The 17,460-nt window shown below is 37.0% G+C and overlaps 1 protein-coding gene across 1 annotated transcript; it reads right to left on the bottom strand.

Annotated features, from left to right (window-relative positions):
• Positions 1-2,616: 2,616 nt before the first annotated feature.
• Positions 2,617-5,870, bottom strand: LOC147673953 (uncharacterized). The gene is made up of 3 exons (XM_086945544.1): positions 5,433-5,870; positions 3,701-3,916; positions 2,617-2,877 (listed from the first exon to the last, which is right to left on the bottom strand). Exons 1-3 carry the CDS (start codon positions 5,868-5,870, stop codon positions 2,617-2,619), a joined length of 915 nt encoding a protein of 304 aa, XP_086801670.1.
• Positions 5,871-17,460: the final 11,590 nt, after the last annotated feature.

Raw genomic sequence — 17,460 nt, 5'->3', positions numbered from 1 at the left:
ATGGATGGGAGGATGGATAGATAAAAGGTTGCATGGATGAATGATGGATGTGTGAAAAGGTAGGTGGATGAATGATGGGTGGATGGATGGATGAAGGGGTGGGTGGATGGATGAAAGGGTGGATGGATGTATAGATTGGAGAATGAAATGTTAGATGGATTTATGGATGGAGAAAAGGTTGCATGGATGAATGATCGATGGATGTTTGAAAAGGTGGGTGGACGAATGATGGGTGGATGGATAGAAGGGTGGATGGGTAAAGGATGGATGTATGGATGGAAAGATGAAAGGGTGGGTGGATGGATGAAAGTGTGGATGGATGTATGGTTAGGAGAATGAAATGGTAGATGGATGTATGGATGGATAAAAGGTTGCATGGATGAATGATGGATGGATGTGTGAAAAGGTGGGTGGCTGTATGATGGGTGGATGGATAGAAGGGTGGATGTGTAAAGGATGGATGTATGGATGGAAAGATGCAAGGGTGGATGGATGAAGGATGGATGAATGAAAGTGTGGATGAATGGATGAAAGGATGCATGGAAGGATGAAAGGGTGGACGGATGAAGGACGGATGGAAGAAAAGGTGGATGGATGTATGGATGGATAAAAGGTTGCATGGATGAATGATGTATGGATGTGTGAAAAGGTGGTGGGATGAATGATGGGTGGATCGATGAAAGGGTGGGAGGATGAAAGGATGGATGGATAGATAAAAGGTTGCATGGATGAATGATGGATGTTTGAAAAGGTAAGTGGATGAATGATGGATGAAAGGGTGGGATGGATGAAAGGGTGGATGGATGTATAGATGGGAGAATGAAATGTTAGATGGATGTATGGATGGAGAAAAGGTTGCATGGATGAATGATGGATGGATGTCTGAAAAGGTGGGTGGACGAATGATGGGTGGATGGATAGAAGGGTGGATGGGTAAAGGATAGATGTATGGATGGAAAGATGAAAGGGTGGGTGGATGGATGAAAGGGTGGATGGGTGTATAGTTAGGAGAATGAAATGGTAGATGGATGTATGGATGGATAAAAGGTTGCATGGATGAATGATGGATGGATGTGTGAAAAGGTGGGTGGCTGTATGATGGGTGCATGGATAGAAGGGTGGATGAGTAAAGGATGGATGTATGGATGGAAAGATGAAAAGGTGGATGAAGGATAGATGGATGGAAGGATAAAAGGATGGATGGATGTGTGAAAGTTTGGGTGGAGAATGATGGTTGGATGTGATGAGGTCTAACAGGCGCATTTATGGTTGTCAAAAGTTGATGAGGAGTACCAGTTTCTAGAAACTTTTGTTGGAAGGGGGTCCTTATGCCAAAAAATGTTTTACAAGTGTGTCTCGGCATCAAAAAGTTTGAAGACCTCTGCCCTACACACACTCACACAGAGCTCCTCACACACATCCACACAGAGCTCTCTCCACACTGCGAGCTTTTTCCAAGCACTGTGAGGCACACACACTGTGATGTACTCTCACACACTGCGAGCCCCTCTCACATACAGGGAGCTCTACACACTGCAAGCCCTACACTCTGCAAGTCGTACACACTGCAAGCTCAACACACTGTTTGGCATTGTACATGAGGCCCTCAGAGTCTATACAGCTTTGGAGAGTTATTTTGCAACTGTTTATTATAAAAAATAGATTCTTTCTTAATTTTACAATAAAATGATATTGAAAGACACTTGCAGTTGTAAGTCTTTTTGAAGTAACTTGTTTTTCGACTATTTTCTTTCGAAGGTCACAATGCTCATTGTTGACTTGAATTGCCCATATTACAAATGTAATGTGAGACAATATATCTCATAGGAGTTCCAATGAACTTGTGATTTGTAATTTTTTTTACTATTCACTCAGAAGTTAGAAGACAGATGAACTTGCTATAGGATATACAATGAGTGCATTTGTTATAGCTTAAAAAAAATATGTTTGCACAGTAACATATCTTATGCAGTTCGTAAATAGATATGGACTGTAAGTGCCTATCTCATTCACATTGTTTAGCTTGTTGTGATTGTTATCACTGGAGTAGCAGTTCTAATGAACGTGGGATATGTTTATTTTTCACCATTCTTTCTGAAGGTATAAGACAGATGAATTTGCTACAGAACATAGAATGAGTGCATGTGGTATAGCTTCTTTAAAAAAAAGTTTGCACAGTAACATATCTTAGGCATTTTGTAAATCGGCCTTGATTCCTAGTGCATATGTTATTCACATTCTTTTGCTTGCTGTGAGTTTTATAAGTGGAGCAGGAGTTCTAATGAACTTGTGATATGTTTATATTTCTTCTTTTTTCAGAAGTTCTAAGATAGATTAATTTGCTATAGAACACAGAATGAGTGCATTTGTTGTAGTCTCTTTAAAATAAATGTGCCCAGTAACATATCTTATGTAGTTTGTAAATAATAATGCAAAGACAAGATAAGAAGGTTTAACATTTTTATTTAAGTAAATATATTTACTATTATTTTATGAAAGCAAATTAAACTTTAATAAAAATACTGTTGTTTTTTTTTTGCATTTTTTATGAAACATAATATCATTTGAATATTTTCTCTTTTTACTTCTATTTACAGTAAAGTATTGTGTCCTTTTTTATGACTCATGTATTTTTAGTATGTATCCGTTTTGAAAAATGACATTAACATTTTTTGGCAAGTTTGGCATTAGAGCTTCTTGAATGTCGTCAATGTCGGCTGGTATATTGAAGAAGTCCATTAGAATAGTGTTATTTATTTCCACAGATTGTAAATTTTCGGCGTTTTCAATATGTACATTTAGTGTACAGTGTTCCTGATTTGCAGTTTCTAGCCCATATATAGTCAGATTTATTTCTTCTTGTGGTGGTTGTATTTTCTGTGAAGGAAAAAGAAAAGAGTTAGTAGATAAAACATTTTTGAAGTTCTTTTGTTTCTTTTTTTTTGTTGTGTTCACCTAAGAAAAAAATGCTTGTTATATGCAGGCTTAAATCATGTTAATAAGTGGTGAAGATATTTGAAGAAAGGATAGATGTGAGTAAACATAGTGAAAAGGTATGATATAGTGTGTATAATAGAGGATTAGAGACTGTTTTGTAATGTTATAGCTACTTTAGTAAAAATACGTATAAATAAATAGTGACTAGTAGGTACTAGTATTGTGTTTTAGAGTAGTATTGTAAATAGTGATTATAGTTAATAGTGCAGTGTGAGTAGAGTTAGTGAGTTATTAGTAGAGAGAGTGTGTATGAGTTCTTTAGTGCATTGTCGAATATTTTTGGGAGTGTTTCAGTTATTGGCGTACTAGTATAGAGAGAATTAGAAAGGGACAAAAAATTGTGTACTAAAGTGTTAGTATTAAAGTCATATTTGTAAGTGATAGTTGGGCATTATTAGTAAGTGCCATTTTGAAATAGTGAATGTTATTTTTCCGTAATAATGGTTTTTTTATGGTGTGAGTAATAAAGAGACAGTAGTAAAGATTGAGTAGTAGATTTATTAGGGGAGAGTATTAGTGAGTTTTATAGTAGTGATTAGTAGAATATGTAGTATAGCTTAATCAATTTAGATAGTGAGTATTAAAAGAGAGAGGTAGAGGGAATTGTAATTAGTGAATATAGGGTTCTATAGTGTTTTAAAAAGTAAATAGTATAGATTGAGTAGTAGAGCAAGGTATTAATAGTTTAATAATTTGTACTTACTTGAAATTGTGTATTTCTTGTTGTGTTCAACATTTTATTGCTGTTAAATTCATGCACTGTCAGGTGCGTCATCTTTATGTAGGAACCAATTTCTATGGGGAAGTCTGTGGCATCTCTCCAAAGAGTTATTTTCACTGAGTCCGTTGTATCTTTCACAGTTATTGATTTAAGCTTTGTATCTTGGCCAGCGATAATAATTGTTTTTGTTTCTTCTTCCTGTAAGACAAACAATTTGTATTAGAAATTTGTTTATTATGTTACAGTGTTGGTGTGTAAGAGTGTGGGTGTTAAAGAGTGGGTGTGAGAGTGTTGTTGTAGAATGTGTGTGTTAAAGAGTGGGTGAGAAAGTGTGTTTTTTTATGAAAGAGTGTGTGTGAAAGAGTGTTTGTGAAAGAGAGCGTTTGTGATAGAGAGCGTTTGTGAAAGAGAGCGTTTGTGAAATTGTGTGTTTGTAAAAGAGTGTTTGTGAAAGAGTGTGTTTGTGAAAGAGTGTGTTTGTGAAAGAGTGTGTTTGCGAAAGAGTGTGTTTGAGAAAGAGTGTGTTTGCGAAAGAGTGTGTTTGCGAAAGAGTGTGTTTGCGAAAGAGTGTGTTTGCGAAAGAGGGTTTGCGAAAGAGTGTGTTTGTTAAAGAGTGTGTTTGTTAAAGAGTGTGTTTGTTAAAGAGTGTGTTTGTTAAAGAGTGTGTTTGTTAAAGAGTGTCTTTGTCAAAGAGTGTGTTTGTCAAAGAGTGTGTTTGTGAAAGAGTGTGTTTGTCAACGAGTGTGTTTCTCAAAGAGTGTGTTTGTCAAAGAGTGTGTTTGTGAAAGAGTGTGTTTGTGAAAGAGTGTGTTTCTGAAAGAGTATGTTTGTGAAAGAGTGTTTTTGTGAAAGAGTGTGTTTGTGAAAGAGTGTGTTTGTGAAAGAGTGTGCCTGTGAAAGAGTAGTGCCTGTGAAAGAGTGTGCCTGTCAAAGAGTGTGCCTGTGAAAGAGTGTGCCTGTGAAAGAGTGTGCTTGTGAAAGAGTGTGCCTGTGAAAGAGTGTGTCTGTGAAAGAGTGTGTTTGTGAAAGAGTGTGTTTGTGAAAGAGTGTGGTTGTGAAAGAGTGTGGTTGTGAAAGAGTGTGGTTGTGAAAGAGTTCATTTGCGAAAGAGTTCATTTGCGAAAGAGTGCGTTTGTGAAAGATTTATATCTTGAAAGAATGTGTTTTTTTAATAGTGTGTTTGTGAAAGAGTATGGCTGTGAAGTGATGTAGCTAGTAAATAGTGGTTGTGAAAGTGTGTTGGTGAATAGTCGTTGTGATAGTGTGTTGGTGTGTAATAGTGTTTGGGTGTAAGAGTGTTGATGTGTAAGTGTTGTTGTGAAAGTGTTTGTGTGTAAGATTTTTTGTAAGAGTATTTTTTAAAGACTGTGTGTGTGTAAGTGTTTTGTAAAGGGTGTTGTATATTGTGTGGGTGCAATAGTGTGCTAGTGGTAAAGAGTGTGTGTGTTTAATATTGTTGTAGTTAAAGACTGTGTTGTAGAAAGTTGTGTGTGAAAGAAGGGTGTATGTGTAATAGTGTGTGTGCGAAATAGTATGTAATAGTGTTGTTTTGGAACTGTGTGTTTGAAACAATGTTTGCTAGTTTTTGTTTTAAAGATTGTGCGGTAAGTATTGTGTGCAAGAGTATGTGTGAAAGAGTGTGTGGTATATAGTGTGTGTGTAAGAGTGTGTTAAAGGGTGTGTGTGATAATTGTGTTTATTTTTCTAAGCTTACCTCTGCAATTGTCCCAGAAATGCTCATTAATGAGCGTAGTGTAGCTTCTTTAACTGTTTTTATAGGTGATATTGGTGGAGCAGGGGGTTGTAGGATATATTCTGCCTCTTGTATAATTTCTTGAGGTATAGTTAAGGGGATCATGCGGGAGATTTTTGTTTGTTTCGTGATGATGATCACATTGTTTTTGGATAAGAAATTTCGAATCATAATAGCTTGTCCTTCTTTAGTTTGCTGGTAAAATTGCTCATTGTAGCATGTTGCTTTAATGCAACTACTTTCATCAGCTAGAGCTAGATGATACATGACTTTGTTCTCTTGTTTTGTATTTGTATAGTTTGTTTTTGTTGAACATTTTACAATGTTGGCTCTGCTTGTTTTTTGGTACGGTTTGTTGTCTTCATGTTTAGATTTTTTGAGGTCTTGTATGCAAATCATCTGAAACGAGAGTAAATGTTAGTACACATTCTGAACATAAATGTTTCCCCTTTGCTATTACCTGTAATAAAATAGCATGTTAATGAAGTGTTTGCATTTTAAACTGCCACCCATAATGCTTTGTGATCACTATAATATGATTCTAATGTACCGTAGTGCATGATGTTGTCATTAGTATAGATGTGATCTAGTGTTGAATAGTAGTCTGTTGTGTATTGTTGTATTTTTTGCTGGCATTGAAATTGCTGCAGCATATATTCTAATAGCAAAGTTCTGTTTGGTGACATTTGTGTTAAATCTATATTGAAGTCTCCCATGGCCATGATGACATATTTCGAATTTGGATAAAAGTTAATTATGCTACTTAAAACTTGTAATATTGTCTGCAAAAGTACATGTGGTGGTTTGTACAGTATAATAAATAAGTATTCAGAATGATTAAGATGCTGAGTGAAAAATAAAATGTCAATTTTGTGTTGTGTTTCATATATTGGCGATAAAAGCATGTTTTTCTTGTAATAAATGGCAGTACCATGCTTTGTTTGCTGTTTGTGAAATTTATCAAATAATACTAGGTGATATTGTTCTATTAAGAACGTATTCTTATCTGCTTTTCTAGTTGTGTTTATTTCAGTGAGGCATATAATATCACTGTTCATGATATTTTTGTCTGATTTAATAGCAGTGTAATTTCTTTGCAAGGACCGTATGTTATGGACAATTACATTACACTGTTGGTTATAGCTATCTAATTGTGGTACTGATATTTGTAATTGCATGTGTGTTCTTAAGCGTGTCATTTCTTCATGTACTTTTCGATGTACAGCTATTTTGTCTTGCTGAAAGTTTCTAATGTATATGTTGGCTAAAGATTTAGCTCTGCTTAAAGCTACGTAATGCATATGATGTACTTTACTGTTGTTAAAGTGAATGTAAAGGGGCTCAATTGTTTCTCCTTGTGTTCTATGTATAGTTCTTGCAGATGATTGTCGCAATGGGAATTGTTTGCGTATAATTGTTATAAATTTCTGGGTATATTGGAAATGCTGTGTAATAGCATGAATTGGTGTCCAATGAGGCAAAATATGACTGTGATATATGTGTTTGTTTTCTTGTCTTGTTAATTTGCCTACTGTTTCTTTATCAAAATTAATTCAAATTACATTTGGGCTGTTATTGATAGCTTCTACAAATTCTAAAATACCTGTTGCACAATTTGTTAAACCATCATTGACATTTATATTGTTAGTTAAATCATATCTTAATTTTAATGCAATATGTAATATTGATGGCAGCTCATTGTTTTAGTAGGATCTGTGGGCAACTGTTGGAGTATTTTTTTTACTGCTTCACTTAAGTCTGCTGCAACTGTATCTATTGCTGTAGCTGTGTAAACTGGGTAATGGGTTATATGTTCTAATAAAACTGCATTATTTATGCTATTCACTTCATTGTTAGTTCCCATAATGTAAGGGATCGTTTTGCTAATGTTTTCAGGTGGTTCTATTTCTCGTGTTTTTATCTGTATAATATCTTCATTTGTTTGTTTCCCTTCTCTTAATCTGTTTAGTAGTTCAGCAAATGGTAAGTTATTTTGTTGTCTCATGATTTTAGTTAACTCAAATAACTTGAAATGTGTCTGCCATAAATTAGTACTTACTGGCCTGTATGAATGTTTTGGGTTGTCAAATATGTATGGGTCAAAAACTGGCTTCAATTGGTAAAAGTCTCCAATTGCTAAAATAGATATTCCGCCAAAAGGGAGATCAGACATTTTTATCTCTTGCAATCTATTATGTATGAAATTGAATACATTAGCCCCTACCATTGATATTTAATCAATTATTAGCAATTTAAGATGCATTAGCTGACCTTGTAGTGTGCTTCTATTCTCATGAGTTAGCTGTCTATGAGTTAGTGTTTGTGAAATTGGTATTTTAAAAGTACTATGTAGTGTTTTGCCTTGAATGTTATGTGCTGCTTTGCCAGTTGGAGCTGTAAGCAGTACATATATGTTATCTGGGTTTTCTCCTGCTTTTGTATTGTAATAACGTACTAATGTTTGGTAAAGTGCTGTAATAAGGAAACTTTTGCCTACTCCTGCACCACCTGTACAAAATGTGTAGCATGGTGTTTCCTTTGTTTTAACCCAATGCAAATGATGATATATAAAGTTAAGTTGTTCTGCTGTTAGATTTTGCATTATACTGTCATATTGTTCTTTTGGCATTATGTTATTGGTTAGTGCTTCTTCTGTACTTGTACTTCTAATGCCTAAATCAAATGATAGGTCATATAATGGCTTTTCATTATTTTGCACTTCATGGACTATGGTGTTATCTGCTTCTGTATGTATTGGTGGTAGCAATGTATCTAATATACTAGTTTCATTGCTATTAAAGTTGTTTATTATGTTTATTATATTTATTATGGTTAGAGTCAACTGCATCTTTAAGTTCTAGATAGCGTTCATAATACGTTTCCTTGTTATTAATTATATTATGTTCATTTCGCCATGGGTAAAAAAGCATGAGCAATTCTCTATAGTAATTTTCGGAGTCATTTTTGATGTTAAATCTGCAATAGCGAATTACTCTAACTTTTTTTCTTTTTATGTAGTCTGTTTCGTGTACTAAATTTATCTCAAGTTCTTCGTCATCTGAGCTATGAAAGTTATTTTCAATAAGGAAATTGTCATGGCCTGTTTCTTGTTTTGCTTTACATTTCTTCTTTTCATTATACATAGATGCATAGTCAGCTAATGTACATGTTTCTAATTTTACAGGGCGTTTGCTGTACCTCACTATAATATTATCATATTGTATTTTACAAGATGCATCTGGTAAAGAATTGATAGTTTCGATGTCTTTTAATAAGTATGTATGCTTTTCATTAGGACTTGTATTGATAAATACAAAAGATCTTGAACTTTTCCGTAAAGGAATTTGTAGTATTAGATATGCTGCTTCTTGGGCACTTATTTCTGTACAGTTTAAGAATTTGTTACCTATATGCTTAAGTTGTTCTTTAATACTTGGATTGGCATGTACTTCTTTAGCAGCTTGGGCAATTAATTTGCTCATTCCTCGCTGTGATTTACTAATATATGAAACAATATACACAGCACATGCATATGCATCTAAGATGTATTGTATATCTATGTTTGCTTGCCATGCTTGCAAAATAGTAGGATTGTAGTTATTTATAAAGCATTCAGCTGGTGTCCTTTTCAAGAAAATAGTATTTTTTTCTATAATAGATTGTATACATAAAGTATATTGTTTTAGATCTATGTTCATTGAATGTAAAAACTGTTCAAAAGTATAATTTGAAAATCCTTGGCTGTTTATAGTTAGATGTATTAGTTCAATTTGCTGTAAGAGCTCTTTATCTGTTTTGTCTAGCTCTATAGGTTCTAGTATAAAAGTTTCAGGCATTGGATATCTGGGATAATGATGTTTGCATGTTCTTTTATTTTTGATACGGCAGTTTTTTGTATGGCCGTGTCTTTGTAGAGGTAGTAAAGACTCTATATCTGGATCTTGTGTTTTTGCACATGTAACATACTTATTTATGAAAGTAGTGACTTCATTTTTATCTGAACTTTCAGATAGTGGAGCATTTTCTATCCATATTATAGCATGTATATGTGGTGATCCCCGTTGTTGGAATTCCACTCTATAAAAGTAATCAATAATTTTGCCAATAGGATTAATTTCATGCAATAAAATAGAATTAAATAATTTCCTAACTTGGAAGTCGAAATGTCTTGCACATGTAATGGGATTTTGCTGTATTAATTTGCATTTTGTTTCCCATGACATATTTTTAAATTCTTCTTTTGTGCATTCTGGTCTTTTTTCTGTACGTAATAATATGTTAATTAAGTGATACCATTTAGTTTCTGCAGCTGATAATGTTAAAAAAAATGTTGGTAATCCTAATTGTCTAATCATAGCAAAGAGGTCTTTCTTGCATTGCTCCCAATACGGTGGTGAACTACGGATTGTTTTAAGTATTTTGTATCCTTCATTATACTGTAAAATGGTATCTAATTCATCTTTAATGTCTTTGGCAGTTATAATGTTTCCATTATTAAAGTATTTCCTAAGCGATATAAATATTTTGCTCTGTATTTGTTTAATGTGTAATGTTTTTAATTTAAAGAAAAGATTAGTAACACACTTTGCTACTCTTAGATCATTACTTCTTACTTCTGAATGACAGATTGTGCTGTAATGTATGGGGACATGCCTTTCTTTATTAGTTGGCCTTCGTTTTCCGCAAAATATAGTTGGGAATGCCAAATATTCGGAATCTTTGTCTTCATACAAGCCTCTTGGTGTGTTATATTCTGCAGGTGCTAAACTTAAAATATTATTTGTTTCTGTAGTAATTGTTTCATTATCTAACATAGTATCTAAATTTCCTGCTGGAATGTTGTCTGAGGAATCTGACGTATTACTTGTATCTGAAGTCTCATCACAAGAATGTATATCTTGTGTTGTATAATCCCAATCTTTATTAATAGTGATTCCATATTCTTGAAACAAACTGCTAGTAGTTGCTAAATATAAAGATGCACATTTTACTTTGTTTGGTCTAACATTTTCAAAATGTGTATAAGATTTATAACTTAATTTTCTTTTTAATTTTATTGGAATTGTCATGTTATCATTAATTTGCCTTGGTAAAACAGTTACAGTTGTCATAACATCTGCAGGTACATTTACTACTGCACCTGATAGAGATTTTTGGAATCCACGTGGTAATGTTCGAATTTGTAAAAAAGGTATTCTTGGTGATACTAATCTTTCTTCTAAGTTATGCAAGTGTAAGACTGCTGGGATATCAGGAAATGTCATCCCATTATAAACTGAACATGGAGGTATTTTGTCTTTACATATATATGTGTAACATGTTCTGCATATCTCATCTGTTGTGTATTTGCTAATGTTACATTCTATGAATTTAGCTCGCTTACTAATACTGTTTGTTTTTTTAAGACTTTGCTTATGCCATAGTTGATTGCAAATAGTGCAAGTGTACTCAGGTCCATATTGTATTTCTTCCTGAAATATCCTAATTATATCATTTGTTGTTTGACTTGTCATATCTCTATTATTAAGTGCATTTTCTCTGTTTTGTGTATGTTTTCTTTTCCTATTACTGTTTATTTCTAGAATTTGTATATTTGTTGTTTGAATTTGCGATTCAACATCAGGTGTTAATGTGTTTATTATATCAGTATTGTTAAGAGCTATGTGTGAAGCTAAATAACTGTGTTCTGTTACATGCAGTCTATTGTCTTGACTATTGCTGTTTTGTGTGTTTATTATTGTAGTTTCTACTTGTATGTTATTTGAAGGAATTTCTAGTAATGCATTTATAGATATATGTGTCGTATGAACATATATGCTTTTTCTAGACTTTACATTTCCTTGTTTATGACTTCGTTGTGTTTGCTGTAATCCTTTTTTTTCTAATTGTCTTTATGTTCACTGTAGTTAAATCTAAATTAATACTCTCAGAATTTGTAATCTTTTCTCTATCGGCTAACTTTATGATGTATTCTATAATAAGATTAATAGAGTCAATTTGGATAGCAATACATGTTCCATTAGGATGTTGTATTGCATTTTCATTTTGGCTATGTGAATCAAATAGAGAGTATATATTTATAGTTTTGAAGACTGAAATTATATATCTACCTATAGAGATCAATACACCAGTTTGTGAATTAATTGTAGAAGTTAATGCTGATATAAATTTACTATGTAAAGTTTGTGCTGATTTTGTTAGTTCTTCGCTAAAGCATTTTTTGAGCTTTATAGAATAGATTATGTCATTGCTATGTATGTAACTTGGTAACTTTAGAGGTTATTCTTGTATATGTACTTATCTTCGTATTGGGCCATGTACAGCACCGCCATCTCAGGAGCAAAGGGACAACCCATCGCTGTCCCCTTGACCTGGAGAAACAGCTCATCTTCGAACATAAAAAAGATTCTTTTCAATGCCAGGGATGCGAATCGCAATATCAGATCAGCCGGTACTCTGTGCGGGCGGGATCTTTTTTCCAGGTACATCTCAATCGCTTCCAATCCATCTTGTTGAGGAATTTGCGTATATAAAGACGCACGTCCATTGTCACGAGAATCTGGGTCGTGGGGTCAAATTGGAATCCTTCCACTTTGTTTATGAATTCCATGGTATCCCGTAAGTGTGATGGTACTTCAGATAGAAATGGTTTTAAGAAGACATCAACAAATTTTGACACCGGTTCTAGTATTGAATCGCAATCGGAGACGATGGGTCGTCCGGGCGGTGCAAAGGCATCCTTATGCACTTTTGGTAAAAAGTACGGATGGGGTGTTTGAGGGTGTTTTTTGACCAGATATTCAGCTTCTTTTGAGCCCAAAATTCTGTTGCCCATGGCTTCATTCACAATGGATGTTATTTCTTGCATTATTTGGACAGTAGGGTCTTGAGTGATCTGTCGGTACCATTCCAAGTTGTGCACGTGATTTGAGCCTTCCGCTCTGTACAGTTCCTTTGACCATAGGACCACTGCTCCCCCTTTGTCCGCTGGTCGGATCACGGCGTCCTGTTGGTTCTTTAAGTCACTGATAGCCCCCTTATGGTGTCTTGTTATGTTTAATGGAACGAAAGAATGTTTTTTCTCAATGACATTTAATGCTGATAACACTGCATGTTCAAAAGTAATTATGTCTTTGGACATATTATGATTTGGAGGGTAAAAAGATGACTTATGTCTCAGCCCAGAGGCCTCAGTCTGAGCGAAATCTGGTGAGTCTCTGAAAAACCACTTCAAGCGGATTTTTCTGAAAAATTCAATGACTTCCATTTTGACTTTAGTGAAGTCCATCGTGGTGCCAGGGACAAAAGACAGAAGGTCAGCAGAACCTCATGGTTAAGATATCTGTACTCCTGGACCACTGCACAGCTTCAGTTTCCAGCCTTGCCCTGTGTGAAGATTTTAAGAAGCAAAAGGGTGACTAAGACCAAAAGTAAAACCATGGCCCGTGGCGAAGTGAAACATTTATTGCAGCAAGGAATTCACAGACTCTAGCCAATGTGTGGTATTTGTGGTCTTGGTGTTTCTGCTGGTTAAGTGGAGGATTAGGCAAACATGTATCTTAAGAGGTCTCATAAAGCACTAATGAACTATAGCTGGATTTACTTTTCCAGTTCTTAGCCTGTTGCCGTCATTGATGCATCTCTTTTTTAGTGTATTACCTAGTTATTTATACTGTGTATGAGTTGTATACTCTTTTTACAAGCTTATTTCATTTATTGTCATTGAAGACATCTAATTTTTTATAAGTGTAATGTGATGTTTTATGCACTTTGATGGCAAATTACCAAATAAAGTTTTGTTAAATGGACTTTGGTGGTTATGAAATCCAAGTTTGCCCTGCTCTGAGCTTTGTGTACCAAAAGCAACAGCTTCAACTAGAGCTCGATAATGACATATATGACTTTGAGGTAGCCTCACAAGCTGCAGCCTTGGTCCTTGCCCCACGAGAAGACTTTGAGCTTCATAAACATGACTAGGTCCCTGCTTGTGGTACACTGGCGACCAGGTTGATGTGTCCAACCTCTGCCCCTTGGTCAGCCTGAAATTGCCCCTCTGTTTCAGTAATTGGCGAACTACTATTTTTCAATGCCACTTTTCATTTTCTTGTCACCATTTGCCCACACAACTTTAGAATTTATATCTTTAGTTCCACTTATCAGATTTGTGTTGTTTTGGCTTCTTTTTGCTTATTCAGTTTTTCTCTCTGTGTCTAAAATGGTTTGGAAATTGTATTGTGTTACTTTCCTGGCTTTAAAATTGTTGGTCACTGCTTGAAATGTTCACACATACATTTCTCTGGGGAATTGCCTCTTGATTGTGCCATAGCTACAAGGGGTTGATCAGAGATTCTTTAAGAATTGTCTTTTTTCCTATCAAGATTATGTTTAGTAAGTTTGTAGGTACGCTCCCTTTCACATTAATAACCAAGGGTTGCCGCAAGTCTTTCTGCTGCGCTGGCCCACCCAATGTGAAAAGGCAGGAATGCACCATATTTATGGAATACAGTGCATTCCTGTGCTTTACCCCTGTGTGGGCGCACAATTTTCTGCCTAGCACCAACATAGGCACCCTTGCACCATGGTGCAAGGATGCCTCAGTTGCAGGCAGGATTGTTTTAGTGTAGCAAAAAGCACCTTCCTGCACAATAACAATTCCAAGAGGTTTTTTGCTCCTTCTTTGTGTGCTTCAGAATGCAGCACAGATGGAAAGAAGAAAAAACAAGGCGAAATAAAAATATTTCTCCTCATTGCACCTGCCCTGGAAAGGCATAAACTTTTGGTACTACCCCATGTTTACGTGATTAAGTAAATCTGGAGCAGCGTCAACATCCATGGATGCTGCTTGGAAAACAACATTGCAACTCCCAGGGAATGCCTCCTTGACGCAGAGTAAGGCAAGCAGTGACTTGCCCTGCTTTGTCTCCTTATCTATGAGGACATGCAAAGCCATGCAGAGTGTCTTTGCATCACCTCATAGGTTGAGATTGAGAGGCTTGCACCACTAGAGTGTCAAACAAAATGATGCTCCGGCAGCGAACGCCTCTCATAAATGAGTCCACTAGCTTCAACACCCAGCATCTAAACATGACTGGAGAACTGGGAGGTGCGTCATCAGGTAACATGCTGTTTTTGGTGAATCTTATCTTACCACTGATCAGTAAACAAGGCATGTATTGTTAAAAAGCTCTTTAACATATACCACCCTATTAATTCTTTGAGATTTTAACCTTTGTGCTGACACTTAAAATTGACAAACCAAAACAACATTCTACCAAACGCATATGGAAGGCATATATTTTCCCTGGTGTTTAACAGGACAACCCTATGTGCAGGACATATACTGAACCTGACATTCTACCCAGAATGCATAATTCAGTAGATTCAACCATCCCTCTTGCTAAAATGGTCATATTACTGAGCCATTTCCGAGACTTAGGGACTGATTATTATGTCGGGCAGAAAGCCTCCTCCCGACAGTCAGATTCACCTAGACCATGTCGGGACCCTTTCAACTGACTCGGTCGGTTACCAAGCTGCCCGACTGATTACGATGTTCGGGGTTGGATTGTAAACCACATGGTGTTTCCGAATTGGTTCCGACCAGCTCTCAGAGAATTAGTGTTGGTCAGAAGCTCATCATTCAGCTCTATGGGCAGCGTTTTGGACTGAGCGATTACGATGCCGGATTCTAACAGCCTTTCTGAGTCAGCCTGTCCGACATAAAAAGTCTGTCGGAAATTGACTTTGGGGGCTCCTGGCAGGCCCCCTTCATCCTGCTGCCTCCGGTTTGGGGCCTAGGGGGTACCTAAGGAACCCCCCTATAAAACCCTCCACTGTGTGGCTGGCACAATCGGATGCACACGACAGGGAGCAGGGTTTTCCGCACACCCCCCATTTCCCCACAGGAGCCTGTGTTGTCAGGCGGAACACAGGCTCCCATAGAAGTCAATGAGAATCCGACCGAACAGTATTCGGTCGCATCATAATCGGTCTGGAAGAACCGCCAACAGCAAGTTGGTCGGTTCTGATTCCGATACGGAGTCGGACAGAAAGTTTCCATCTGACATCGTCATGAGGCCCCTAGTTGCCATTGGCAAGAGCCAAGAACCAGGCCGACACATAAAACGAAATGCTTTAAAAAATCTCAGCCAATGGCAATCACTTGAGCTGAATTCTGGTCTATTGTTTTAATGCCCACTATGTCACTCTAGACAGGTGCTAACCATATCCAAATCAAACTTTGTCCTGATCCACTGCGAACAATCCAGCCTTAACTGACAGGTCAGGCACCCTCTAAACAGGAACACAATCAACACTAGATCGTTTTTTTATCATATTCTGCCTTGTCAGAGAGTTGCAGCATGTGTTCTACGATACTGCAAGCATGGGACTAATGTCTAGGCGTATCCGTCACATTTCGAGCATCAGGCTAAAACACAAATGTTATGGGTAAAATATTTGCAAACATTTTGGTCATTATTTCATGGCTGCAATCAAAGTCATAATTTTTTGTCCACTGAGCCACAAAAGGCAAGGACAATATCTAAATCTGACCTGGTTCCGCCTTAATTGCCAGGACATATCCTGTTTGTATGGGAAAACAAGCAACCCTGGACTGGTATTTTGCCTTGTAGGACCTCATCAGGAACCTACATCTAGGGCTATGTAGCACTGTAAGTATGGGACCCTCACCTGAGCATACCCAACACACTTAGAGCATCACACTAAAAACACAAATAGGTGGAATAATCATAAATATCTAAACCACTGGCAGTCTTTCAGAACTGCATACCAGTTCATTGTTTTTTATGTCCACCGTGCCGCTATGTGCATGGACCAGCTATATGCAAATCAGACCTGGTCCTTCTCCTGGAGGAACAGTCCAGCTTGAACTACCAGAACTGATCCCCTTCGAAAAGCTCAACCAGTGAAGTGCATGAGCCTTGTGTAACTAGAATTACACACCTACTTATGCGAATACCTCTAATACTTAAGAAATCATACTATAAGCACAAAGGTAATGGGTAGAAGGTTGGCAGACGTCTCAGCCACTGGTAATCGTTGAGAGTTGCATTCCAGTCATTTCCTTTTTCCCACTCTGCCAAAATACACGAGGACCAGATATCTGCAAATCATGCTTGGCCCTGCTCAACCAGGACCTGTTCAACATGAACTGCCAGGCTAGATTCCCTCTGAAGAGGAACACAAGCAAATGTACACTTCCTTTGGCTTTCTTGGGTCCCATTAGTGGGGTAGTATGAGTTGTGTGGCATGTAAGTATGGGCGGAAAATCCGTTACGCTCGCGGATTTTGCGGATTTTTGGGAAAATCGCAATCCGCGAGATTTGCGAATTTCCCGCAAAATCCGCAAATTCGCACGCAGCGGATTTTTTTGGCGGCGCGCGGCGTTGAGGATACAATTTTTGCGGCGCGCGGCGTTTATCATCGTTTGCCGAGTTGTTTTTCTCGATAGTTTGCGAGTGCTGCGCCATTTTGGATCTTGCTGTGTGATCCCGCGGGAATTGGCGAGCGCGATTACGTCATCGCGGCTTGCCAGCGATAGTTTGTCAACGCGAGTACGGCGAGATCACGTCTCGCGGTACTTCGCAATTGCGAGATTTGAGATGCGGCGAGCGAAAATATAAAATTTGCAATTCTGCACAAGAAATCCACCAGCAAGCAGCATAAACCTTCTAGAAATGATGATTTTTATCTGAATAACTCCTTAGTTTGACATTTGCCTGCACTTTTTTAGCGAGGAGTCCATTTTGGGGAGGGGGGCAGGGGGGTGGGAGGAAGGAAGTGCCCCACAGTCTTCAACTTCCTGTTCCTGTTCAGCAGGCTCCTCCCAGTGCTTTGTCCATCTCCTGGTCACTTTTCATTTGGGTCTGGAGCTGGAAGGATTACTTTTTGTGGATGCTGCTGGATATTTGGATTTGAGGCCTTTTTGACTTTCTTTGGATCACTGTTGGATTAGAAATTTTACAAG

The sequence above is a fragment of the Lissotriton vulgaris genome, chromosome 12, assembly GCF_964263255.1.
Source record: "Lissotriton vulgaris chromosome 12, aLisVul1.2, whole genome shotgun sequence".
Taxonomy (NCBI): Eukaryota; Metazoa; Chordata; class Amphibia; order Caudata; family Salamandridae; genus Lissotriton; species Lissotriton vulgaris.
This window is presented reverse-complemented; position numbering and strand designations above follow the sequence as displayed.

Coding starts and splice junctions, on each gene's coding strand:
- LOC147673953 (XM_086945544.1), bottom strand. CDS start 5,870: ATGATTTGCATACAAGACCTCAAAAAATCTAAACATGAAGACAACAAA. Junction 3,917..5,432: donor TTTCTGGGACAATTGCAGAG/GTAAGCTTAGAA, acceptor TTTGTCTTACAG/GAAGAAGAAACAAAAACAAT. Junction 2,878..3,700: donor CAAGAAATACACAATTTCAA/GTAAGTACAAAT, acceptor TTTCCTTCACAG/AAAATACAACCACCACAAGA.